Raw genomic sequence first — 24,458 nt, 5'->3', positions numbered from 1 at the left:
GCCCTGTGCTGTGTGGCCAGCACTGAAATACCAATTGGAAAATGCATTGATGTTGCAGCAGCTTTTCTGAGGAAATAATGAACTGGCATATTAAGTGCACAAATCAAAGGTAAGACCCATCCTGATTCTTGAAACGTGAAACCACGGCAGGGAGGATACGCAGTCTTCCTCCTGGCTTCTCTTGCGTGAGACACAGGGAGTGTTAAATGATTTCCTGCACGGGGGAAGCCACATTTCCTGGCAGATTTGGGTTTAATCCTATAAATAAATCTGATGCTTTGTCTGAAGTAGACCCCTGAGCAAGGCCACCTGGAACACTTGTCCGCTTTGCACCCACGGCCTCTGATTAGTGCCCGGAGGGGTCTCAGGCATTCCTCGATTTGGGGCGAGCTGGAGTGCCTTCCTTCATCCTTGCCCAGGAGGGACATCCAAGAGGGATTAGGACTGCTTTTAAGTTTCTGTCTGAAATCTCCACAGGGGTGGGAGGTGAGGGGGAAGGGGGGTACCCCCCCAAGGTCCCTCCCCTCACCTCAAAGAAGCTGCTTCTCAGAAGTTAACAGTTGCTAAGTAATCAAAGCAGGGGGCAGAGAGGAGAGAGATGCAGGGGTGAGAGGGGAGTGAAGGCGGTTTACCAGGAGAAAGACAGGCCTCTCCTAGAATCTCCTGAGGCCCACAGGCAGTTCCTTTTTTCAGTACCTGCCCTAAGAGATGAGACTATTGATTTTTGGTTTAAGAAGCCTTAAAAAGCAATAGCTCTGGGAACTCATTTCTCACCTGGGCAGCGTGGATAGGATAAGGCAGAAAGGCAGGATGTGAACGCACTCCCCGCCGGGAGCACAGATGGAAGGCCCAAGCGGACAGTGATGAGGGGCCAGGATGGAGGAGGGCCGTGGCTTCTCCTTTGATGGTGTACTGCTCTGGTGGAAAAGCACGAGTGGGTCCAAAGGCCCCCCACATATGAAGTTCAATTTAAGAAAAAAAGGATCTCCTCAGCCGTTGTTTAAAACCTCTGCAAGGTAAGTCAATGCTACCTACCAAAATCTCTTTTTTTCTTTTCTTTTTGGGGCCACGCCCAAGGCATATGGAGGTTCCCAGGTCAGGGGTCTAATTGGAGCTACATCTGCCACAGCAACACAGGATCCGAGCCGTGTCTGTGACCTACACTACAGCTCACAGCAATGCCAGATCCTTAACCCACTGAGAAGGTCCAGGGATTGAACCTGCATCCTCATGGTTCCTAGTCGGACTTGTTTACTCTGTGCCAGGACGGGAACTACCCTTACCGAAATTTTTTTTTTTTTTTTTTTGTCTTTTGTCTTTTGTTGTTGTTGTTGTTGCTATTTCTTGGGCCGCTCCCGCGGCATATGGAGGTTCCCAGGCTAGGGGTTGAATCAGTGAATCAGAGCTGTAGCCACCGGCCTACGCCAGAGCCACAGCAACACAGGATCCGAGCCGCGTCTGCAACCTACACCACAGCTCACGGCAACGCCAGATGGTTAACCCACTGAGCGAGAGCAGGGACCGAACCCGCCACCTCATGGTTCCTAGTTGGATTCGTTAACCACTGCGCCACGACAGGAACTCCCCTTACCGAAATCTTACACACCCCTGACCAAAGCCATCCCACCTCTGGAACTGTAACTCACAGACATAATTCAGTGAGCAAAGATGGAGAGAAAAGGACAGTTGTCATATTGTTACACCGGGTAAAAGAAATGGATGGCAACATAAATATCCAATTATTTTCTTTTTAGGACCACACCTGTGGCATATGGAAACTCCTGGGCAGGGGTCAGAATCAGAGCTGCAGTGGCCAGTCTACGCCACAGCCACAGCAACACCAGATTCAAGCTACATCTGCGACCTACACTGCAGCTTTTGGCAACGCTGGATCCTTCACCCACGGAGAGAGGCCAGGGACCAAACCTACATTCTCATGGATACTATGTCAGGTTCTTAACCTGCTGGGCCACAATGGGAACTCCAGAAATACCCATGGACAGAGCAATCATTCAAAAGATGGCAGTGTTGATAATACGGAGAACCCTGCAGTCCGTAAAAAGAGTACAGCAACCCCACATGGGCTGAAAGGAAAGATGTGCCCTAACATTCTATGAAGAAGGCGCCTTGGTATTAACGCACTGTGTGAATGTATTTGATTCTGCTTATTCCCCGTGCACACCGACCTGGTGAATACGGACCCATGCTCCTAGAGGAGATGCAGGGTTAGCTTCCTGGGAGCCTCTGATCAAAAACCAAAGAACACGTAACCTGTTTTGTGTGTTTCTGCTTAATAGATGGTGGATTCATGACCACTGAACTCACAGCCAACAGCACTACGCCTCATGCCTGACAAAGCTTACGGAATGCACACATTTTCTCCTACAGTACACACTTCAGAGCATTCTTGAATGTAGGAACAAAACATCACACTTCAGCACAATGGTTGGGGGCCACTATACACAGCAAAATCACCAAGAAGCTGAGAAATGAAGAAATACGGCACTAAAGAGGGCAGGAAAAGGACACTTGTTTTAAGCATGAGAGCTGAGACAAGGCGGCAGAGCGCTGCCTGTTCGACCTCAGCCGGGGGTGTGCACGATGGGCGGCCCATCTTCTGCTGCTCTGCACATGTCCGTGAACAATCCCAGAAGTTCCAGGAGTACTAATTTCGGGGTTACAAATAAATTTCAGTGAGTGGACGACTTCACAAGTGCAGAATCTTAAAATTATGAGGGCTGACTGTATATGTTTGTATAGGCATAGAACATTTCTGGAAATTATACTCAATTGATTTGGAAAAAGATGTAAGAAATTGTTCCCAGAAGTTATCTTTGGAGAGGGGACAGGCAACAAATTTTTTATTTTAATTGATTAATTAATTTATGGTCTTTTTCTAGGGCTGCAGCTGCAGTACATGGAGGTTCCCAGGCTAGAGGTCCAATCAGAGCTACCACTGCCAGCCCACACCAGAGCCACAGCAATGCCAGATCCAAGCGGCGTCTGAGACCTAGACCACAGCTCACAGCAGTGCCGGATCCTTAACCCACTGAATGACGCCAGGGAGGGAACTCTCAACCTCATGGTTCCTAGTCAGATTCATTAACCACTGAGCCACAATGGGAACTCCAACAAATTTTTTATTTTAGTCGTTGAATCTCATTTTCAAGTGAGTATACCATTTCTGACTTTAAAAATCCAGGAGGGAGTTCCCTGGTTGTTTAGTGGTTAGGACTCTGCGCTTTCACTGCTGTGGCCTGGGTTCAGTGCCTGGGCTGGGAACTGAGATCCCACATCAAGGTGCTGCATACCATGGCAAAAAAAAAAAAATCTGTAGGAGGGAGATGGGCCTTTCTATAGAAGTGCAGCACCACGTGAGACTCACACTCAGCTAAGGGACCCTGCTCTGCAGAAGGACCTTTGCACAGAGAGGTCCCTTCCTTGTAGAGAGGCCAGGGACCACCCTCCTGCCTGATGCTTCCTTCTTTTGGGGAGAAGGAGGGCTGAGATGGAGGCCAGCACCAGACTACTCAGGCTCACCTACAAAAATACAGAAGTCAGAACTTTAATGCCAAGAACAGATGGACGTGTCACCCTTAGCCTCCACAGCTCTGCACAAGGCAGAAGCAGTCACCCATGGTCAGATGGGTCTCACCAATGACTCGGCACTAAGAAACCATGTTTTCCTGGAGAGAGGGGTAGAGGTCTAGAGGTCACAGTGAAAGAAAACAGAAGTTTGCAAAGAGAAAATATGACGGAATTGGGATTAGATGGAGAGGGGAAAAAAGAATGGAAAAAGGAGGAAGGGAGGGAACCTGGCAATTTTGTTTACTGGGCAGTTCATACTGTGTGATCTATGGCTCATTCTCGCACCCCCCCCCACCCCTGGAAATGAAAATAGGTTTATTTTCTCAATAATAAAAATACAGAGGAGTTCCCATTGTGGCGCAGCGGAAACGAATCTGACTAGGAACCGTTGTGGGTTCCATCCCTGGCCTCCCTCAGTGGGTTAAGGATCTGGTGTTGCCATGAGCTGTGGTGTAGGTTGCAGACATGGCTCGGATCCTGTGTTGTTGTGGCAGTTGTAGCTCTCATGTAACCCCTAGCCTGGGAACCTCCACATGCCACAGGTGTGGCCCTAAAAAGCAGGCAAGCAAACAAACAACAGAACACAAAAATATAAATACACCTGGATTTGGAAGGTTACACACCAAACTGTGGGACTGGGGCTACAGAGCTGGCAGAGAACTAATTTTTAACATTAGGTGCTTCCATATATTTTGGATTTTTTTTTTTTTTTTTTTGGCTGCACCTGCGGCATATGGAAGTGGCCAGGCACCGAATCTGAGCCACATCTGTGACCTAGGCCACACTTGGAGCAACACAAGATCCTCAACCCACTGCACTGGCCCGGGGAATCAAACCTTTGCCTCCACAGAGAACCAAGCTGCTGTAGTTGGATTTTTAACTCACTGCACCACAGGAGGAACTCCCTATTTCAGATTTTTTTTTAAACAATAAAAACATATCTCATACTTTTTTGTATCAACCTCCCAAAGTCCTACCCTAGAAAAATGCCACTGGGCATGCCTCTTGCCTTTCTGGCTTTCTTTCTCACCCTCTTTTCTTCCTCAGGCTGGTCCAGGCCCTGGGACTAAGGACTCAGCACCCAGTCATCTCTGAGCAGTAACAATCAGGCAAAAGCAAAACTCCCAAGGTTCCTTAAAAAGTTCAACAAAGAATGACCATACATGACCAGCAATCCCACTCGTAGGTTGGTACCCCTAAAAGAATGGAAAAGAGGTGTTCAAAAAAAAATTGGAACTCGAACACTCACAGCAGCACTCATCCTAACAGCCGAAAGGTGAAAACAACCTAAATGTCCATCACTAGATGAACACAGAAACAAATTATGTTCTGTCCACACCATGGAGTGTATCATTCAACCATAACAAGGACTGAAGTACTAACGCATGCTATAGCAGAGATGAACCTTGAAAACAGAAAGCAAAAGAAACCAGACACAAAAGATTACATATTGCATGATTCCTTTTCATATGAAATATCCAGAAAAGGCAACTCCATACAGATCCAAAACAGACTGATGGTTGCCAGGGGCTGGCGGGGGAGGAATGGGGAGTGCATGCTTAATGCAGACATGAGTTCTTTTCGGGTGATGAACACATTCTGGAACCAGCCGCACAACAATGTTAAATGCCCTAAATGCCACGGAACTCTACACTCTGCAAGGGGTAAAACGGTGGATTCCATGCTGTGATATGAATTCTAACTCAAGCGAAAAAAAAAAGAGAGAGAGAGAATTCCACACTGTGTGACCTTGGGCCTCTCTGAACCTACAGAACAGGCAGAAGACAGCACCACCCCACAGATGGGTTGTGAGGATTCCAAATGATGTGCGTCAAGTGCTTGGCACACAGCTGGGCATGTAGAAAGGGACAGGTAAGCAATGCAGTCACCGCGGCCGGCGGGATGACGACTATTACGTGGGACTGTCAGAGCCAACTCACCTACACGTTGGGGGATTTCTATGTTGACAAATTATCCTCCGAATTCAACAACAATAATAAGACAGGTGGGGAGGGTTGCCATAAAAGATGAAAGACTGAAGAAGAGAGTGGCTCTACTCTATGGTATATATTTTTCTTCTTTTTCTAGGTCCGCACCTGCGGCCTATGGATGTTTCCAGGCTAGGGGTTGAATCACAGCTGCAGCTGCAGGCGCAGGCCTACATCATAGCCAGGGCAATATCTGGATCCGAGCCGCATCTGGGACCCACGCCGCAGTGTGCAGCAACACCAGATCCTTAACCCACTGAGGGAGGCCAGGAATCAAGGATAGTAATCAGTTTCTTAACCCTCTGAGCCACAACGGGGGCTCCTCTGTGGTGTATTTATATCTAGGTTATATTTATTAGGATTCTCTCCTGTGTTAAGGAAGGGAATGCAGTCAGTCTGGTCACAGAGAGGCAAAGGGTGGTCCCGCCACTGGTCTGCACACAACAACCTATAAGCTCTTGCTTTTCTGCCTCCTTCCACAGGCCTGGAGACACGAGCCCTCCTGGGCCATGTCTTATAAGGGCAGAAAGGGGTGTGTGTAGGTGAGAGAGTTCCATCTATGCAAAGGCCCTCACTTAGAAGAAGTTCTAAAAACCTAAGAAAGGACAGCTGGAGGCAAGAAAAACTGTCACCCTTCTCATCTAGGAGTTATCTGCTAAGAAATGAGAACTCAAAACTTCCTGAGGCAAGGTGACCTCCCCTTGTGGCTGACAGTCAGCCTGGGGAGAGGAGGGGGGAATGAATAGGATTTCAGGCTGTCATGGAAACTTTTCTTTCCTGGGGCCTCTGAGCATATGGCAGGTGTCCTGAAAAATCCTTCCCTGCCGCCTGCCTGAGGCCGGCTGCTACCCTCAGACATGAGGGTGAGGGCACCTGCCTCTCCCTCTGAAAGGCCCCCTCCCTCTGCCTCAGCGGCAGCAGCACAAAGGAGTCCCCAGTGTGCACCCACCACCCCAGTCCCCCCAGACAGACACCAGGGAGCTTTGGCGGCCCCATGGAAATCCAAGTCCCCTGCCCCCAGGGGCCTCAGTGCAGCCCACAGATCACAGACAGCAGCAGGCCAGAGGCCACATCACAGACTCCTCTGCCCCCCCCCGAAATGCGATGCCTACCCTGCCCTCCACTGACGGGGACGTCTTGCAACCCCCCCCCCCATCTCTTTCCCAAATGAGGGAGAGCTGAGTGTTGGTTTGGGACTTTGAAGTACAGGGCAGGCCGGACTCCCAGCAAGAGAGGCTGTGCTGTATAACATGGGAAATCCAGCTGGCCCGAGGCAAAAAAACCCACAAATCAGGAGGCTGAAAACCTGAAGTTGCCAAAGGGATTAAAGTAACAGCAGGTGAAAAGATGCCAGGGTGGAAAACAAGGCAGAATTCTGAAAACTCTAAAGCCATGCACGTGGAGCTGGGTGAGTGAGCTGGGGGGTTCCCAGCAGCGTGCCCAGGACAGACAAAGCCACCGGAGAAAATGGGCACCATCTTCTCGAAGCATCAGTGGGAATCAAGGACTGGGGAGGGGCTCGTACAATAAAATAGGACAATAACATACTGAAGAGGAGAAGGTACAAACTGACCGACTGAATTTCAAGGAGAAAATGCTCTATGTCAAGGAAACAGAGCTGCAGCTGGCCACTCTGGGGTGTTCTGCTCCTGAGCATGGAGGGCAGCCTAGAGGAGCGTGGAAGTCAGGCTCTAAGAGAGTACCCGGCTCCGTTCATTTCCTTCAGTACATGATTTTTGTTGTTGTTGTTGTTTTGCCTTTTTAGGGCCTCACCTGCGGCATATGGAAGTTCCCGGGCTAGGGGTCCAATCAGAGCTATAACTGCAGGCCTGCGCCCCAGCCACAGCAACGTCCGATCCGAGCCCTGTCTGCGACCTACACCACAGGGCACGGCAACACCAGATCCTTAACTCACTGAGCGAGGCCAAGGATTGAACCGGAGTCCTCATGGATACTAGTTGGGTTCGTTACCACTGAGCCATGACGAGAACTCCCATAAATATTATTTTTGAGGTCTATGTACTGCTTAGTGGGGGAGGAAGGTGTTAATGAAAAGTCCACGAGGCCATGGGGCTGTACCTCAGGGACACCTCACCTGCCCAGGGCAGTGGGGAAGCTTTCTCCAGAATGCACGTGCGAGGCTTGAGTGAGGGGCCTGCATGACTTTTAACCAGGACCAGATGGCAGAGGGAGGGAATGGGAAGCGCTTGGCTGGAACCCAAGGATGGAGGGCAGAAAAGCATGAGGTCAGTGAGGCAGGACCCTGATGGCTGATCCTTACCCTAAGACTGTCAATAAACCAGGGGGGATTTTAAGTGGCAGGGTGGCATGGCAGACAGTGTTTTAAGCAGATGACGAGAAGAGCAGCACATTCATGTAGTTCTTCCTACCAAGGCAGATAGATGGTCAAAGCTATGCTGTGTTTTTAGTGAGGCCTCACTGGAAGAGACCTATGCCCAAGCCTGAGACTACATAATGGGTCCTGCTTGAGCCTCACGAAGCAGTCACGCTTCTAAAAACCTCTAAGAACAGTACGTGCTACGTTTCCCCCCCACACCCGCCAGCACATTCAGAGAGGCCCTATACCAGAAAGCAGCTGACATGGGGCTAAGACACAGGTTCTGATATCATGCAGTTCTGAGCTCAAATCCTGTCTGCTATGGATGAGCTGTGTGACCCAAGGCAAATTTCCTTTTTTTTTTTTTTTTTTTAATATATATATATATATTTTGTCTTTTTGGCATTTCTTGGGCTGCTCTCGCAGCACATGGAGGTTCCCAGGCTAGGGGTCGAATCGGAGCTGTAGCCGCTGGCCTACACCACAACCTGCACCACAGCTCACGGCAACGCCGGATCATTACCCCACTGAGCAAGGACAGGGATCGAACCCGCAACCTCATGGTTCCTAGTCGGATTCGTTTCCGCTGCTCCACGACGGGAACTCCCCAAGGCAAATTTCTTAACCTCTCTGTGCCTTGGTGAAATGGAGTACTAAAAGTATGTGTCTTCTAGGGTCACTGGATTAAGATCAATCTGCTAAAATCCTTATCTCTCAGCCTGGTGCATTACAGATGCTAAAGAAAACACTGATTATTAATACTACAGCATTCAGCTAAGGATGAACACAGAAGACACACAAACACCATGAAATACAGAATGATTCTCAAGGGCCTGGGATCACTGAGTGGGAGGACAGAGCATGGGGAAGGAAGCAGGTTCCACATACTTGCAAGCAGGAGACAGGAGACCGCCACGGCGTACAGCTGCTTAGAGGTGCTGATGTTATAGCGATCCAGGAAGTGGTCCAGCAGGTAGACGGCCAGGTGCCGGGCAGCAGGGCACAGCTGGCAGTGGCTGCTCAGCAGGGTCAAGATGTCAACAAAGAACCGGCGGCTCTTCAGGAGAGGGGAGTGGGCTCGGAAGGCAGGCAGCTTCAGCTCCTAGAACAGGCAGGGCAGAAGGTCAGGGCTGCCTCTAGAGGGTCTCAGAGGCCCACCTGCCAGCTGGTGAGTGGGCATCGATTCCCTCCATACCCTCTTCGTTTTCCTTCAAAGTTTCCAGGATGGTAGCCCCTCTATTTTAGACACCCCTGGATCACCTCCATCTGCCCTCACTGAGCACAGGCTTCGTCAAGTGTCAGGAACATGATGGCAGAGGCAGATGAAAGAGACCACCAGCTTGGCTCAAAGAAGCCCATCATTTCCAGGGAAAGGCTGACTATCTGAGATGCAAGAGGCCATGAAACATGTAGGCATCAGAGTTCCCGCTGTGGTGCAGCGGAAATGAACCCAACTAGTATCCACGAGGAAATGGGTTTGATTCCTGGCCTCGCTCAGCGGGTTAAGGATCCAGCATTGCCGTGACCTGTGGTGTAGGTCACAGATGCAGCTTGGATCCTGCATTGCTGTGGCTGTGGTATAAGCTGGCAGCTGCAGCGCAATTTAACTCCTAGCCTGGGACCCTCCATATGCCACAGGGGATGCCCTAAAAAGCCAAAAAAAAAAAAAAAAAAACCCTCAAAAAAACCATGTAGGCTTTGAGTTGGAAACCCATGCCCAAATTCTGGTTCTTGTACTGAATCAGGATGTACGGCCTTGGTCAACCCATTCTCACTGTCATTTCCTCCCATTGAGAGCTGAGAACTAAACGAAACACACATGTGAACCTCTCAGGGTCCTCGGCTTCATTCCCTCTAAGGGTGGGATTATGAGAGACACTGTTTTGAAAAAACTAAATGTAAAAAAAGTTGTTAAAATGAGAGTACAAAGAACTCCCATTAAATGCTGACATTTTAGCTGTGTTTTCTTTCCATACACAGATTTTTTTTTCCTAACGTGCACCTCCTCCTCCAGAGGAGGTGACTTTTCCTTTGTAATTTATGCTGTGTCATATGAATTATTAGTCTAACACAAGAAAAACCGACAAGAGAAATGTCACCCAAGATTTTTCATTTTTTCTTTTTTTTTTTTTTTTTTTTTTTTGCTTTTTAGTGCTACCCCCACAGCATTTGGAGGTTCCCAGGCTAGGGGTCCAATTGGAGCTGTAGCTGATGGCCTATACCACAGCCACAGCAAGGTCAGATCCAAGCTGCATCTGCGACCTACACCGCAGCTCATGGCAACACCGGGTCCTTAACCCACTAAGCGAAGCCAGGGATTGAACCTGCATCCTCAAGGATGCTAGTCAGATTTGTTTCTGCTAAGCCACAACAGGAACTCCCAATCAAGACTTTTAGATGGAAAAACTTTTATTGTGTATCAACCATATTTATAATTTAACCAAAGGAGACCAGGCACATTTTATTTAGGAAATGTCTTGGCAACATTTTGCCAAATAGGGAAACTAAAGAGAAGCAGAACTGAGGAAAAACAGGAAAGGAGACGCTGGCAGAAAAGGAATTATGAGGGCAGGTTCGCTGGGGAGGAGACCTAAACAAACGGGTGCTCGTCCCCGTCAAGCCCTCTCTTAGCCCCGGGCCTTTACTTAAGTAGCAACGGCTCTGGGACCAGGAGACAACTATTTATTCACTCATTCAAGAAAAATCAGTTGGAGTTACAGTCTTGGCTCAGGAGTAGTGAACCCAACTAGTAACCATGAGGATGCAGGTTTGATCCCTGGCCTTGCTCCATGGGTTAAGGATCCGGCGTTGCTGTGAGCTGTGGTGCAGGCTGACAGCTACAGCTCTGATTCAACTCCTAGCCTGAGAACTTTCATATGCTGCAGGTGAGGACCTAAAAAGACAAAAACAAAACAAACAAACAAACAAAAAACCGAGAGATGACAATTCATTCATTTCACTCAGTAGGTATCAACTACCTTCTACATATCAGGTATTACTCTAGGCACTGGGAGTACACTCTGGAATGAGTCAGACACAGACCTAAATGTGTTAGAAAATCTAGAAAACTCTTGGAAAAAAACAGGAGCAAATCTTTATGACTAGATTAGGCAATGGTTTCTTTGATATGACATCCAAAGCAGAACAAAGAAAAAAAAACAACGTAACTAAAGATTTCAAAATTGTAAGCTTTCAAAAGATATCATCAAGAAAATGAAAAGACAACCCATGGGATGGGAGAAAATGTTTGGAAATCATATATCAATGAGAGACTCCAATTCAGAATATATTCAGAACTCTAACAACTCAGCAATAAAAAGACAAAAAAACCAATTTAAAAATGGGCAAAGGACTGAATAGATATTTTTTCCGAAAAGATAAAGACACTGCCAATAAGCACATGAGAAGATGCTCAATATTACTTATCTTCAGGGAAATGAAAAATCAAAACCACAGTGAGACACCACCTCACACCCATCAGAATGTCTATTAGAAAAAGAAAAACAGGGAGTTCCCTTGTAGTGCAGCAGGTTAAGGATATGGAGTTTTCACAGCAGCAGTCTGGGTTGCTGCTGTGGTGGGGGTTCTATCCCTGGCCTGGGAACTTCCACATGTTGGGGATGCGGCCAAAAAAACAAAAAGCAAAAACGGAAAATAAACAAAGTGTTCATGAGGATGGAGACAAACTGGAAGGCTCATATAGTGCTAGTGGGAGAGTAAAATCATACAGCCATTGTGGAAAACTATCTGGCAGTTCCTCAAGATGTGAGACACAGTTACCACACGACCCAGAAATTCCAATCCTTGAGGTACACCCAAGAGAACTGGAAGCACACAACCTTCTAATGGATACGGGGTTTTTCAGGGGTGATGAAAATGTTCTGAAATTAGATAGTAGGATGACTGCACAACTCTGGGAACACACTAAAACCGAATGCATACTTTTAAAAGGTGACTTTTACGGTATGCGAATTGCATCTCAATAAAGTTGTTATAAAAAAAATAAGATGGGAGCTGCCGTTGTGGCTCCGTGGTTAACAAACCTGACTGGCAACCATGAGGACACAGGTTTGATCTCTGGCCTCCCTCAGTGGATTAAGGATCCAGCTTTGCTGTGAGCTGTGGTGTATGTCACAGACGTGGCTCAGATCCCGCACTGCTGTGGCTGTTGCGAAGGTCAGCAGCTACAGCTTTGATTCGACCCCTAGCCTGGGAACCTCCATATACCATAGGTGGGGCCCTAAAAAGACAAAAGACAAAAAAAAAAAAAAAAAAATATATATATATATATATACACACACACACATATTAAAATGGACACATCACCCACTTTCATGGAGTTTATGGCCCATTTAGAAACAGAGATGGCAATTTTGGAATGCCACCATGATCAACACCTACGAAGGAAAGTTACGGGCACTGGGGGAGCTCCCTCCCTTCCCTGAGGAAGAGCTCTCAGCACCCTGGAGCTGTGGCTCACAGAAGGGTCCCAAAGCCTGAATCAATTATTTCCTGTTCCTACTGTTTGCACATGAAGAAAAAGTTTGAAAAAGTCCTATCACCTCAGTGCTTTACTCAACCAGTAATAATCTAAGACTAGAAATAGATGTGAGACTCAACTAGTAATAGATCTGAGACTAGAAAAAAAATTTGTTTTGGCCGAGCCCAAGGCATGAGGAAGATCCCTGGCCAGGGATTGAACCCACGCCGCAGCAGTGACCCAAGCCACAGCAATGACAATGCTGGATCCTTAACCTGCTGTGCCATCAGGGAACTCATAAGAATTTTAATGTATCCTTTTCCTCAACCTTTTATTTTTTTCAAATAATGCAGAAAATCTTTTTGTTGTTGTTTTTTGGTTGCTCCCGCAGCATGTGGAAGTTCCTGGGCCAGGGATTGAACCTGTGCCACAGCAGTGACCCAAGCTACTGCAGTGACAAACGCCAGATCCTTAACCCGCTGCATCCCAAGAGAACTTCCGAGAACATCTTTTTTTTTTAGTAAACAATTTGTCATTTTTATTGAAGCACAGTTGATTTAAACTATTGTGTTTTTTTTTTTAAAAAAAAGAGGTGTTCCTGTCGTGGCACAGTGGTTAACGAATCCGACTAGGAACCATGAGGTTGCGGGTTCGATCCCGCCTTGCTCAGTGGGTTAAGGATCCGGCGTTGCTGTGAGCTGTGGTGTAGGTTGCAGACGTCAGGGTCAGATCCTGCGTTGCTGTGGCTCTGGCGTGGGCTGGCAGCTACAGCTCCAATTCGACCCCTAGCCTGAGAACCTCTATATGCTGCGGGAGCGGCCCTAGAAAAAGCAAAAAGACAAAAAAAAAAAAAAAAAAAAAAAAGAGTCCCCCTCGTGGTGCAGCAGAAATGAAACCGACTAGGAACCAGGAGGCTGTGAGTTCAATCCTTGGCCTCACTCAGTGGGTTAAGGACCTGGAGTTGCTGTGAGCTGTAGTGTAGGTTGCAGATGCGGCTCGGATCTGATGTTGCTGTGGCTGTGGTATAGGTCAGCAGCTGTAGCTCTGATTCGACCCCTAGCCTGGGAACCTCCTTGTGCTGAGGGTGTGGCCCTAAAAAAGCAAAAAAATAAATAAAATAACATAAAATAAAATATTGTGTTAGTTTCAGGTATAAAGTGATTCAGTTTTTTATACATATATATAAAGAATACATATACATGTCCTTTTTATTTTTTCAGATTCTTTCCATTATAGTTTATTATAAGATATTGAATATAATTACCTAATACAGTAAATCCTTATTTTTTTATCTATTATTTACATAGCAGTATGTATCTGTTAATACCATACTCCTAGTTTACCCCCCGCTTTCCCTTTTAGTAACCCTAAGTTTGTTTTCTATGTCTGTGAATCTGTTTCTATTGGGAAATTCATCTGTATTATTTTTTTTAGATTTCACATATAAGTGATATGATATTTTTGTCTTTCTCTGTCTGACTTACCTATGATAACCTCTAGGTCCATCCATGTTGCTGAAAATGGTATGATTTAATTCTTCCTTATGGCTGGATAATATTCCACCATATATATGTACCACATCTTCTTTATCCACTCTTCTGTTGATGAACATTTAGGTTGTCCCCATATCTTCTTGGCTACTGTGAATAAGGGTGCTATGAACATTGAAGTGCATGCATCTTTTCGAGTTAGAGCTTTCCTCTTTTCTGGATATATGCCAGGAATGGGATTGCTGGATCATGTGGAAGCTCTATTTTTAGTTTTTTAAGGAACCTCCATACTGTTCTCCATAGTGGTTGTACCAATTTACATTCCCACTCACAGCGTGGGACGGTTTCCTTTTCTCCACATCCTCTCCAGCATTTATTATTTGTAGATTTTTTGTTTTGTTTTTTAATTTTTTATTAGTTGATTGACAATGTTCCATCAATTTATGCTATACAGCAAAGTGCCCCAGTTACATATATAAATATACACATATATATTCTTTTTTTCACATTATCCTCTATCATGTTCTATCACAAGTGATTAGAAGTCTCTAGTTCTATCCATGTTGCTGCAATGGCATTATTTTGTTCTTCTTTATGGCTGAGTAGTATTCCACTGCATATATGTACTGCATCTTCTTAATCCATTCATCTGTTGATGTACATTTAGGCTGTTTCCATGTCTTGGCTATTGTGAACAGTGCTGCAATGAACATATGGGTGCATGCATCTTTTTCAATGAAAGTTTTGTTTGGATATATGCCCAGGAGTGGGATTTCTGGATCATATGGTAATTCTACATTTGGTTTACTGAGTTATCTCTTCCATACTATTTTGCACAGTGGTTGTACCAACTTACATTCCCACTAACAGTGTAGGAGAGTTCCCTTTTCTCCACACCCTCTCCAGCATTTGTTATTTATAGACTTCCTGATGACGGCCATTCTGATCAGTGTGAGGTGGTACCTCATGGATTTGTAGACTTTTTGAATCATGAAGAAAATATCAACTTCCTTAAGGAAAATATCTGACTTTGCGTATTATTCATCTTCATTGCTTCACGCATTCATGTCGCCGCCACGGGACTTCAAGCTCCTTGAAGGCAGGTATCAAGGTCTGCTTCTGCTCATGCTTGTTTTCCCACCATGCTGGTGTGGCAAGGACATGGTCAGGGGCCCACAAACTAACTAGTGAAGGAGTAAAGGGAGGGAGGGGAGGAGGGAGGGACTGCAGCTTGAGCACCGAACGCCCTAGGCCCCAGACGAAGGGGTGGACATCTCTGTAGGGTGGCAGGTCAGTGGGGACTTCAAGGAGAAGACATCTATTGAGTCAAATTTTGAAAGGACATCTAGGAATTAACTAACTATTGAAGATACAAGAAGGAAAGGAAACTCAGCAGGAAAAACAGCACCTGCAAGGCCACACTAGGGAATCTGAAGCCTTTGGAACAGCCAGACAGGGAGGGTATACCTGGACAAAGCAGGCCGCGAGGGTAGGCAGGGCCCCAGCTTGTATGTCCTACTAAGGTATCCAACCTGCCAGGAGGGCAACAGGGAGCCAGCAAAGGCTTTACAGCAGGGTGCTGACATGGGCAGGGAGGTCATGAGCGAGGTTCTCTCAGCCAGGTCCATGCTGGGCTACAACCAGTCCGCTGGTAATAGCTGGTAGAAGCCAATGTGTGGCTGCAGCCCCCTAATGATGGCCCCCCTTCCCCATCTTCCAGCAGCCCCCACAAGCCTGCAGCCTACTTGGGTATTTCCTCTTGCCAAGAAGCAAACACAGTCACAGATTCCTTGTGCTCCATAGACAGCAGCTGCCGGAAATTAGCTAAGTGACCTTTGTCCTGGGCTGCGCTGCCCTCATCAAAGCAGTTCAAAGGCCCCCAACCCAAGAAGTCAGATACGCAATGTCCTGACTTCCCTCCCTGCTCAGCTCAGCCCAGCCAAGCTTTACTCCCTCTGGATTCCCCCTTGTGTCAAGAGAAGCTCAACACAGCACACTGCAGGTCTTTCTGAACACTCTTCTAGGAAAAGGGCCCACTGGCCTGTGCAGATTTCACAGGAAGCCAGGGGTGAATAAAACAAAAAAAAGCTATGGACCTTTGGAACAGGCAAGAACAGCTCGAGAAGGAGTCAGCAGGAAGGGCTTCCTGGAAAAAGGTGTCTCCTGGGTGGGCAGGCTGCAGAAAGCTAGGACAACAGCTGCCTGCGATGTTCCCCATCCCCCTGACACAGGGCTAAAGGTCACTTCCTTAGAGTGGCTCTCTGACCCCTCATTGTTCCAAACCAGGTGTCCCCTGTTCTCTCTCTCAGCACACGGTTCTTCATGGCCAGGTATTTACTTATTTATGTGCCACTTCTTGCTACACGAGTTCCATAGCACAGGGGCCACATTCATCCTGCCCATACCATCTACCCAGTGCCCAGAGCCTGGCACAGAGGCAGGTGCTCAAAAAAATATCTGTATGGGAATTCCCGTCATGGTGCAGCAGAAACAAATCCAACTAGGAACCGTGAGGTTGCAGGTTCCATCCCTGGCCTCGCTCAGTGGGTTAAGGATCCGGCGTCACCGTGAGCTGTGGTGTAGGTCACAGACGCGGCTCAAATCTGGCGTGGCTGTGGTGTACACCAACCGCTGTAGCTCTGATTCGACCCCTAGTCTGGGAACCTCCATATGCCGCAAGTGCGGCCCTAAAAAGAAAAAAAAAAATCTGTATAAGCCAGAGGGAAGGACCAGCCATCAAAAAAGCACGGAGGAAACTTACACGCATATTACGGACTGAAAGAAGCCAGTCTGAAAAGGCTACCTACTGAAGACTCTCAACTGTAAAAGGAAACATTGTGGAGGGAAAGAAAAAGGATGAGTGTTGGCCAGGGGCTGGGTGGGGGAGAGATGACGAGGGGCTCACAGGGCAGTGAAACTACACGGTATGCACTGTGATGGCGGATACATCTGTCCTCACTCACAGAATGCACAATACCAAGAGTGAACCGCAATGGAAACTGTGTGACAACGTGCCTGTACAAGTTCCATGACTGTAACCAATGGACCACTTTGGTGGGGGTTGTGGGTAGTGGAGGAGGGGGTACATTGGGGCGGGGGGCAGGGGTGTATGGAAAATCCCTGTACCTTGTGTTCAACATGGCTGTGAACCTCAAACTGCTCTACAAAATGAAGTCTACTAAAAAAATAAGAATGAGCACAGGGGCGTCTCTTCCTGTTCCAATGCACCCCTCCCTGCCACATACGAGGGAGCAGCTTGGCGAGGATTGTAAAGTCAGGCAGTTCTGGAGCAGAGTCTTTTTTTAGGGCCACACCCAGGGGATATGGAGACTCCTGGGCTAGGGGTTGAATTAGATCTGTAGCCGCTGCCACAACATCAGATCCAAGCAACGTCAGATCCTTAACCCACTGAGTGAGGCCAGGGATCCAACGTGCATCCTCATGGATGCCATTCATTTCCACTGAGCCTCAACGGAACTCCCTGGGGTGGAGTCTTGCCTCCACTATTTACTAACCTCGGGCATGTGAGTTCTGAACTCCAGGGTCCCCATCTGAAAACCGGGGCTCACAAGGCCATTATATAAAGTATCCGGCCCTTAACAGCACTCAAGCATGCGTTAGTGGCCTTTCCCTCAAACTGGGCAATCAAACCTCAGATAAACTGAGCTTATCTGCCTTTGTCGGGCTCTCAAAGGAACCTGCTTTGGAGGGTGGAATGAGACATTCCACCTGGGGATTTATAGCTGGGCCTGGGGGCGTGGAAAAGGAAGCCCATCCACCCCACATGCTCTGCAGAACCCCTGAGCCAAAGGAAATGAGAAGCCCTGGCTTCTCCCCTGCACCTCAGAGCAGGCGACTCTTTGGCAGAAGAACAACAATGCGGGACAACGGCCTGCCTGCCCTGTTTGGTTTAGAGTCCAGCTGGTTACTCCCTTAACCCAATTAGGGGGGAAAGGCATTCATTACAAGGGCTTTGCTCTAAGGATCACATTCCTCCTCAGGCACTCTTGACCTATGCCAGCTCAAGACCACGGCAGCCAGCAGCAGGCTGCACAAAGCCAGCCCCTCCTCTGAGCAGCCCGGATTCCAGAAACAAAAGGGCAGCCCACGAGGGGTGGCTTGTGAAGCTCTCCTGGATTAGGCCGGCACTTGGCAGGCACACAGGAGAGCAGCCGGCGGGGTGGAAAGGGGGCAGGAACCGGCCAGGCAGAGTGACCTTGCTCATGGGGCAGGCGGCAGAGAAGCATCAGTGGGGAGGACAAAGATGAGGAAAGGCAGAGGGGCAGGCAGAGGCTTCCCGAAACTCTCCCTCCCACCTCTGGCCCATCAGCTGAGCCTCAGGCATATGTAGAGACGAGGAGTGGGGGGGCACAGGGATAGATGGCCATGAATGGGGTTCCTTAAAAAAACCCTGCTTTTGTTATCTCAGGAGTTTACCGTATTTTTTACAATAATAACAATGAGACTAGGAAAAAACTACTAGGTATACACCAAAATGTGAACCAATGGTTATCTCAGAGAGCTGCGATACCACATGATTTTTACGCCCATGCTTTTCAACACTGTGCAGATTTTTAAAAACATTCTATGTGTAACACTTCATTATTTCAATTACTGTTTCCAGCTTGAGAAAAATGGTGCGAGCGTGACTGGAAGACAGCCACTAGATGCCCGAGGACTCCTTGGCAACCTACATCATTGCTCTGACAAACTTAGTCTTTCACCAATAGCATGCCCCGTGCCAGCGAGGGCTAAAGATCCCATTTCATCCTTCCAAGACGCAAAGGCCCCACCAAGGCACTAGCTTGGAGTAGTGTTCTTTTCTTTCCTTTTCGTGTTCACTAATACATTTTCTAAAAAAGAATAACAAATATCACATATAACTCCTGATGCAGAGAGACGTACTATCAAGTTTCACATGGATTCTTCAGATGCTTCTCTGCGCAAACTTTCACAAAACAGGATCCTCACCTACAAGCACGTCCCCCGCCCTCTTCAGAAACCTCGTAAGGTTGAGCTGTGACCTAACTACACCCCGATTTTGGACATTCCTCCTTCCCATCTCCCCCGGCCCCTCCCCTGCCACAGCTCCCTCCCATGAACAGTAGCTACTGCTGATTCAAGTGTTCCTCTATTCCCCGACCCACCCACAGTGTGACCCCCAGGAGGGAGGGAGCCCCTTTTCTCCAGGTCTTGGCTGTACCCTTGGTATTCAACACACAGGGTGCATGTGTATCAGCTGAATGAGTGAATGAATGTATGAATGAATGAATGGGCTGTTCTGTGATGAATACAGGTGCACCCCAAGCAAACACCAATGGGGGGATCTTTCTACCTGGTACTGTCTCTGCCCTCCTCCCCTGTCTTTTTGACATGGTCCTGCACCCTTCCCTGGGGTAACCAACAGAAGAGGGGATGGCTCCCGAGTGAGAAACCCCAGGGAGACCAGATGTGCCATTCTGGGGGAGAGGATGGCGGTGGGTGTCAAGACAGACTCAAGTCCTTGCTGCCCAAAAGCTCTGCCTGAGGCTTCGGAAGCAGAAAGAGGATTATCTGAAAGGGACAGTGCTTTGAGAAAGGGCAGGGACAAATGAATCATGACCCAGAGAAACCCAAACCGAGCTACACACAGAGGCAACTGGGCTGTCTGGATAGGCTTCCAGGACCCCAGGCTTCCTCCTCCCCGACACAGGTGCTGACCTCAGCAGAGAGGGCAAGTCCTCCACACCTGTGTTGAGCTCAGATGTGCCTGGAAGCATGGGCAGGGCCAGCTCCAAGTGCAGTTCAACAGACCTCAAGCCCATAGCCAGGACTGCTGGGCAGGGACCCCAACCCAGACGGGGGAGAAAATTCACTGTTGTGCCCATGTGCTGACATTTTGAGGTGAACCTCAGAGGGCTTTGAAGGTCACGTGCACTGTGAAAGTTCAGCCAGTCACCCTGGTTTCTCTTCATACTACGGGAGGAAGCAAAGTCTTCATTTGGCCCCTGGGTGTCCTGTACTGTGTTACTTTCTAATTGCCTCACTCTTAACCCACTCTTCCTTCCCATCTCAGCTTAAAAGTCACTTCTGAGGCGTGTTCCCTATTCACGCCCCTGTCGGATAGTCCGTGAGCCTCCAGGACTTGCCATCCATCCATCCATCCGTCCATCCATCCACTATCCTTCCCCAGCCCTTGACTGTAGACATCATGAGGCTGGGTTCTTCTCGTTCAGCTCTGCGACCCCAATGCCTGACACCAAAGAGATACTCAATCCTCACCCAAGCTCCAAGTCTGGGGAATCGCAAATGCTTGAAATGAAAAGGTAAGAAGAGTGAGTTCCCTTCATGGTGCAGCGGAAACAAATCCGACTAGTATCCATGGGGATGCGGGTTTGTTCCCTGGCCTCACTCAGTGGGTAGGGGATCCAGCGTTGCTGTGAACTGTGGTGCAGGTCCCAGACACCGCTTGGATCCCAAGTTGCTAAGGCTGTGGTGTAGGCTGGCAGCTGTAGCTCCAATTCGACCCCTAGCCTCAAAACTTCCATATGCTGCAGGAGCAGCCCTAATAAGAAAAAAAAAAAGGTAAGAGAAAAGGCTTTTTGCTCATGATCTTAGGTTAAAGAAAACTATTCATCTTCTACGTTAACATTAGGTTTTTAATAAATGCACTTCACAGAGAAAAAAAAAAACTATTCATCTGAATAACCAATTCAAATTACACAAAGCTTGGTAATTGGGGTGGGGGGGGGAGACAAGAAACTGGGGATGCTGAATTCCAAGGGAAAGAGAACGCTGTCCTTGCCTTGGGGTGGCATGTGTCGCAATCTACCCGACAGCAACAGAGGGTTACCAAGGAGGAAGCAGGTCAGTGTTTACAGAGGGCTGGGAGCTTCAGGAATTATAAATTATGCCCTCCTCACTTGGTCATTTCATAGGTAATGCTTCTCGATGTGTGTTCCATGACACCCCAGTCCCTGAAGAAAAAGGTTCCATGGGCCATTAGCTTGGGAAACACCACATACAACACTGCTTCTTCTGAAAAGAAGTCATATATTGGTCCATTAGAGACCCTGAAACATTTGTTTGGGAAAAAAATTACATGGTTTTGAGAAATGCCAGGTTAAATTTATTTATCCCCAGACCACTATCACCTTCCACCCTTTGGGTGGAGGCAGAGTAGCAACATCCCAGAGAGCTTGTTCTGATAAATGGTGCTTTAGGATGCTGGCGGCTGGGCTCTAATGTATTGGGGAAAATTAAATCCCAGTGCATCTGCAAGGCAAGACTGGCGAAAATTCTGGGCTCAATGCCTAATAATTTGATGATTTTAAACCAAGAAATTAACTGAAAACTTTGCTGGGTTAACTTAAAAACCACAGCTTCCACCTGCAGAATGGCCCTTGGTAAGAATTTCCGCATGGCTAGAAGGGCCACCAGAGGCCACAGATGCCAGCCAACAAAGCCCCGGGCAGCCGAGTGCTGGGTGTGCTGCCCTGAAGGGTCCAGACACTCTGTCCAAGATTAACATCCCCACCCATGTCCCATCTCTCTCTCTCTCTCTTTTTTATTGGTCTTTTTAGGGCCACAACCACAGCATATGGAAGTTCCCAGGTGAGGGGTCAAATCTGAGCTGCAGCTGCCAGCCTATGCCACAGCAACTCAGGATCCAAGTCACATGTGACCTACACTGCAGGTCACAGCAACACCAGCTCCTTAATCCACTCAGTGAGGACAGGAATCAAACCCACAACCTCAAGGATACTAGTCAGGTTTTTAATCCACTGAGTCCCGGCGGGAACTCCCCATCTAATACATATATATATGTGGGTATAACATATAACTTTGGCAGCTCCCACTCCTCTGTAAACATAGACCTGGCTCCTCTTTGGTAACCCTCTGTTGCTGTTGGGTAGACTGAGGCACATGCCACCCCAAGGCAAGGACAGAGTTCTCTCTTTCCCCCAGAATTCAGCTCTCTGAGTTTTATACCTTTCCTCTGGTTTTCATGAGTATTTGAAATTGCTCATTATAATAAGCAGTTTTTTTTTGTCTTTTTGCTATTTCTTAGGCCGCTCCCACAGCATATGAAGGTTCCCAGGCTAGGGGTCGAATCGCCAGAGCCACAGCAACACGGGATCCGAGCCGAGTCTGCGACCTACACCACAGCTCACGGCAATGCCGGATCATTAACCCACTGAGCAAGGGCAGGGACCGAACCCGCAACCTCATGGTTCCTAGTCAGATTCGTTAACCACTGCGCCACGACGGGAACTCCATAATAAGCAGTTTTATATGACTTTCCATTTTATATATACAGAGGTATTGTATATACCATCTGAAAGCTTCTATCTCATTTGCCAGCACTGCATTCCATGCATTTTACCCTCTCATCCTCCAACAGGCCCATGAGCTGAGGGATCATCAGCTTCCCAGTACACCAAACAAGGGCAGCTCAGAGGGGCTAAGGAACTTGCTAAAGGCCACCTGGTTAACAAAACATGGATCTGAACCTGGGCTTTCTGACCCCATGCTCTTAACATTATGTTTGAGAGCCTCCATGGGATAGTTTAGGTTTGTTTGTGTGTTTTGTTGTTGTTGTTTGTTTTTTGTCTTTTTAGGGCCGCACCCACGGCATATGGAGGTTATCAGGCTAGGGGTCGAATCGGAGCTGTAGCCGTCAGCCTACGCCAGAGCCATAGCAATGCCAGATCCGAGCTGCATCTGCGACCTACACCACAGCTCATGGCAACAACGGATCCTTAACCCACTGAGAGAGGCCAGGGATCGAACCTCCTGCAACCTCAGGGTTCCTAGTCAGAGTCATTTCCGCTGCGCCATGATGGGAACTCCTGTTGTTGTTTTTATCTTTTTTTTTTATGACCGCTCCTGTGGCATATGGAAGTTCCCAGGCCAGGGATCTAACTGGAGCTGCCAGCCTATGCCACAGCCAGAGCAATGCCAGATCCAAGCCGAGTCTGTGACCTACACCACAGCTCACAGCAACACTGGATCCTTATCCCACTGAGCTAGGCCAGGGATCAAACCCACATTCTCATGGATACTACTCGGGTTCACTTCTGCTGTGCCACAATGGGAAGTCCCTGTTTGTGTTTTCTTTATAAAATAATGTTACATTTAACTGATTATAAAATATTTTATCACTACAGATTTAAAAATATGATGAGTACAAAGAAAATTAAAATCACCACCCCCCACCAGCAAGTGAGTACGTGCAAGTGTGAGTATAAGCCCTTCCAGTCTTATTTCTCTGCATACAGATGCCCTTGACAATTTAACCCAAGTTAGGCCCTCCATCTCAACAGCCAGCCTCTCCAGGTGGGCCCAGGCTGAGGTGCTGCCACTAACACTAGCACCCAGGAGACTGAGCCACAGAAGTGCAATGGCCAAGGCCACATCGCAGGTTAGTGGCAAATCCTTGCTTGGACATCAGAGGAGCTGACCCGGCCTGGGGTGTGACACTGCTTTAACCGTGACAACTGCTTTACAAAGAGCCCAAGGTGCAGAGCAGGGCTGAGCTGCTCCCCCACACCAGCCACTGAAAGAAAACCACTCTGGGTTTCCTCCCTGTGCTTCCCACCACGCTCATCCTCACTGCTGCCAACTGCTGCCTCCCCAGGGAGGCTGGGCCTCCAGGCACTGGGCCAGCTGCTTGGGAAACAGCTCCAGGGGTTGAGTCGGCCAGAGAACAAAGAGCCGCATGGTGAAGAAACACCATGGGTAACCAAGGTGACCAACAGGAAGTGAAGACTTGCAAATTGAAAGGGAAAAACAAAGGGGAGGGGGCGGGCTGGTTCTTTCGAGGCCTCAGGAGGACACACCACAGACCTGGGAGGCCCTGCTACGCTGGGGATCACTCACCCTCCTTCCTCTCTCAGTCAATTGCTTCATAAAGCCCAAGGAGGCATTTTCCGTAAAGAATCAACTTCTCTGCAGGAACATTATTTCAACATTCTCATGCAGGTGGCTTGCAGTACATGAGGCCAGCAATGCTGCTGACATCCCCTCCTGATCATGCTCATGTCTGGCCGGCAGCTTCCTTCTAGCAGAGAGTGAGGTCGCCCCAGCCACCCCATCTCTCACAGACCCCCGGAACTCTGCAAATGGCAGGAAGGCCAGCTGCAAAAACACCTTTCATTCCCAAGAGACAGAGCCACTGCCCTTCAGGGCACAAAGGTAGGTCTGCCACCCCCTCAGTTTCCCCTCTCCCACCCCTGCCACTGAGCCCTGCCAGCACCCCATGGACAACACTCATACCTTATGATAAACTCCCCCTCCCTGCATTCTTCCATTCAGCAGCTTCCTGATATGACCACGTCCCACACCTTCTCTCAACTGGGGGTGCCCCTCATTCCCCCACACCCCTCATTGCCTTAGGGGCAGGGGGGCACAACGAGCCCCCTTCCATGCTGGTTCTCTGCAACAGGTCCAACCCTTGACTCTCTCCTCCTTTTACTCTGGGTCACCATTCCTAAGCTGTGGCTTCAAAAGCACCTCACGCCACACTTCAGCTCCCCTCCCCAATATCCAGATTCCTTCTGATGGATTCTCCTGAGCACCCTGACACCACTGTG

General features: G+C 48.3%; 1 protein-coding gene across 4 annotated transcripts in view; it reads right to left on the bottom strand.

The window, feature by feature from the left end:
• The window catches only part of CCNJL (cyclin J like), a 64,537-nt gene that overhangs the window by 20,444 nt on the left and 19,635 nt on the right, over positions 1-24,458 (bottom strand). For all 4 annotated transcript variants that reach the window (XM_085001871.1, XM_085001870.1, XM_003359830.6 and 1 more), the window contains exon 3: positions 8,803-9,016. In XM_085001871.1, the coding sequence (XP_084857997.1) occupies positions 8,803-9,016 (214 nt within the window). The remainder of the gene's footprint in view (positions 1-8,802; positions 9,017-24,458) is intronic.

Source organism: Sus scrofa, chromosome 16 (assembly GCF_054392235.1).
Source record: "Sus scrofa isolate SSC_HxYL_T2T_F1_AM1 chromosome 16, Sscrofa_HxYL_maternal_Yorkshire_Landrace_v2.0, whole genome shotgun sequence".
NCBI lineage: Eukaryota > Metazoa > Chordata > Mammalia > Artiodactyla > Suidae > Sus > Sus scrofa.
Note: the sequence above shows the minus strand (reverse complement) of the source record. Positions and strands in the feature narration are given on the sequence as shown.